The sequence below is a fragment of the Coffea eugenioides genome, chromosome 11 (genome assembly GCF_003713205.1).
Source record: "Coffea eugenioides isolate CCC68of chromosome 11, Ceug_1.0, whole genome shotgun sequence".
NCBI lineage: Eukaryota > Viridiplantae > Streptophyta > Magnoliopsida > Gentianales > Rubiaceae > Coffea > Coffea eugenioides.
In genome coordinates this window covers 31,107,985-31,111,152 of record NC_040045.1, presented here as the reverse complement: position 1 = coordinate 31,111,152, position 3,168 = coordinate 31,107,985, and the positions used below count along the sequence as shown (strand labels likewise).

The 3,168-nt window shown below is 37.5% G+C and overlaps 1 protein-coding gene across 1 annotated transcript; it reads left to right on the top strand.

The window, feature by feature from the left end:
* Window positions 1-794: 794 nt before the first annotated feature.
* LOC113752261 (uncharacterized mitochondrial protein AtMg00810-like) lies at window positions 795-1,187 on the top strand. The gene has a single exon (XM_027296380.1). It carries the CDS (start codon window positions 795-797, stop codon window positions 1,185-1,187), a length of 393 nt encoding a protein of 130 aa, XP_027152181.1.
* The last annotated feature ends 1,981 nt before the right edge of the window (window positions 1,188-3,168 follow it).

Below are 3,168 nucleotides of genomic sequence, written 5' to 3'. Positions count from 1 at the left end.
AGCAATGTTGCTGTTTTTGAACCTGCAAAATTTCAGGAAGCAGAAAAAGATGACAAATGGATTGACGCCATGAGAGAGGAGCTGCGTATGATCGAGAAAAATGGCACTTGGGAGTTGGTAGACAAACCTCAAAACAGAAAGATCATTGGAGTGAAATGGGTTTACAGAACCAAATTCAATGCTGATGGTTATGTGAACAAACACAAAGCCAGATTAGTTGTGAAGGGGTATAGTCAAGTTTTTGGGGTAGATTTTTCAGAAACTTTCGCTATGTTGTTGGTCTTGGCTGCACAAAAAGGTTGGAAGCTTTACCAGTTGGATGTAAAGTCAGCCTTTTTAAATGGTTATCTTCAAGAAGAAATCTATGTTGAACAACCAGAGGGATTTCATGTTAAATGACAGGAGGAGAAAGTTTACAGATTAAGGAAGGCTTTATATGGCCTTAAGCAAGCTCTCAGGGTCTAGTATAGCAGAATTGACAATTATCTTCAAAGTCTTGGATTTGTTAAAAGTCCAAGTGAAGCCACTTTATATGTGAAGAATTCAAATGCTAGCTTAATTATAGTATCTGTTTATGTTGATGATCTACTTGTTACAGGAAGTAATGAGAAACTAGTGAATGAATTTAAAGCTGAGATGTTCAAAACTTTTGAGATGACAGATCTCGGTTTATTGACCTACTTCCTAGGAATGGAGGTAAAACAAGGTCATGATGGAGTCTTCATATGTCAAAAGAAGTTCACAAAGGAAATTCTTAAGAAATTTCATATGAAAGACTGCAAAGGAATCAGCCAATGAATCAAAAGGAGAAGTTTAGCAAAGAAGATGGAGCAGAAAAAGTTAATAAAGGGCTATACAGGAGTCTGATCGGCTGTTTGATGTATCTCACAGCTACAAGACCGGATATAATGTTTGCAGTAAGCTTAATGTCAAGGTTTATGAATTGTGCCAGTGAAGTGCATTTTGCAGCTACTAAATGTATTTTAAGATATGTCAAAGGTACAACAGATTATGGCATTAAGTATTCTTGCCGTCATGATTTCCAGCTCCAAGGATTTTCTGACAGTGATTGGACAGGTATTACTAAGGACATGAGAAGCACAACTGGTTTTTGTTTTAGCTTTGGTTCAGGTGTTTTCTCATGGAGTTCAAAAAAGCAAGATGTGGTTGCTCAAAGTACAGCATAGGCAGAATTTATTGCAGCTAATACCACGGTGAACCAAGCAATTTGGATTAGAAAATTACTTGTAGACTTGTACATGAATCAGATTGAGCCAACAAAGATTTTTGTAGATAATCAAGCTACTATTGCAATCTCAAAGGATCCGATTTTCCATGGGAAAACAAAGCACTTTAATATCAAGCTGTATCACTTAAGAGAAGAACAGAGAGCAGGTGAAATCAAGCTGATTTATTGCAATACAAAAGAACAGATTGCATATTTGCTGACCAAAGCCCTTTCAAAAGCAAGATTTGAAGAATTGAGAATCAAGTTAGGTGTTTGCAAATACTAAGGCAAGGAGGAGATTTGTTGGAGATGTGCACATGTGCCTTAGTCTGCAGAACAAGTCTTTAGGAATGTTTTGTTTGTTGCTTATTTTTAGGAAATCAGTTGCATATGTTTAGGAGCAGTTATAATGTAGTGGGTTATGCTTAAAGGTCATGTGAACATGGTTGTTATGTCATGTGAACATGGTTGTTATGTTTTTTTTTCTTATATATACATTCAACAATAAAGAAGTAGATGTACACTTCCAAATACATCAAAAATCTAAACAACAGTATATTTCCCTGATAATGAATAAGGCCATACCACCTTGTCTTTTCCCCTATAGCTACTGATTGGTATTCTGCTAATTCTCTTGCAGTCTTTTTCATTCAGTAGAGTTCTCATCATTGACATGTTCCATTTTTCATCCTTGATGATTTCCTGCACTCTTTTTATTTCATAATTTGGTAGTCTAGTAGTTGATACTTTCCCTTTTCCTCTGTTTGGAATCCATCTATCTTTCCAGTCCCCTACTCTTTTTCTAGCCCCTCTCTTCAATAAATCCCTGGCACTACTGATGCTTTTATATATCCAAGAATCACTGCTTTTTGATAGAGCGGTTACTTGGCACAGTTTGCACTGTTATTTTGTCCTAATTTTGGCTATTTACTGTGCTAAGTATTGAGATTTAACTCATATTTCATATTTGTATGAATTATAGGTGGTCGACATTAAAAATAATCTCTTGAGGCAAATTTACAGAAGACCCTTCGTCTCAGAGCGTGGCCACGCCAGAAAAAGTAGACGTTACCGAAAAGCCGGACCCCGGTCCACGTGAACCTGGAGCGTGGGATCAGAGCCCCTTAGGCAAAAGCCTCTTCTTGGGAGGAAAACTACTGACGGCGGCTATAAAAAGGAGGAAAAAGCAAGATTCAGGGGATGACTACTTAAGCTTTAGTTTTACTTTTTACAATTCGGGGTCAGACGCTTCTTCTTTGCTGTTGTTTTTATTCGGCCGAAATTAGATTAGCTTTTCATCTCCTATTTCCCTAGTGGTCAGATATTGGAGATTTTTCTTGTTGGCTTTTGGCCTGGCACGACGGAGACGTTTTTGCTTCTACTCTTACTCCGGATAATTCCTCATGGGTTTTGTTTTTTTGTGCTTGCAGCTCCCGCAGGGACCCGAAATAAGGAAAAGGAATTAAGGGGCTTTCGTCTCCCTATCCTTCGCTGTTTCACTTCTTCCAAATTCTTCAGCAATTAATTGAATGAATTCAATTAAATCACGCGGAATTGACACGATGAGGAGCGGCTAATTTTCTCCTCTACCCAAAGGTTGACGCGAGGCGCACGGTCTATAATATCTGTGAGATTTAATCAAATCTTCATTATTTCTTCCACTTTATTGCTATTCGTGCGTTTTCTGAATTAATTGTTCATGGGTATTTTATTAATTGACTATCAACGGTCGGGTATTTGATTTAATTTAATAGCCTACTGTCACATTAACTAAATTGAATCCGTAATTGTTCGTTTAGTTGATACCTAGTGGCGACCACCATAATTGGCTTTATGATGGGGAAACGTAAGATCTATCTTAAATAAGCCCTCTTAGCGTGCTTGTTGGTTAGGGTTGGATTCTTCTAACTTTAATGCAATTGGATAATTAAATTCCTACG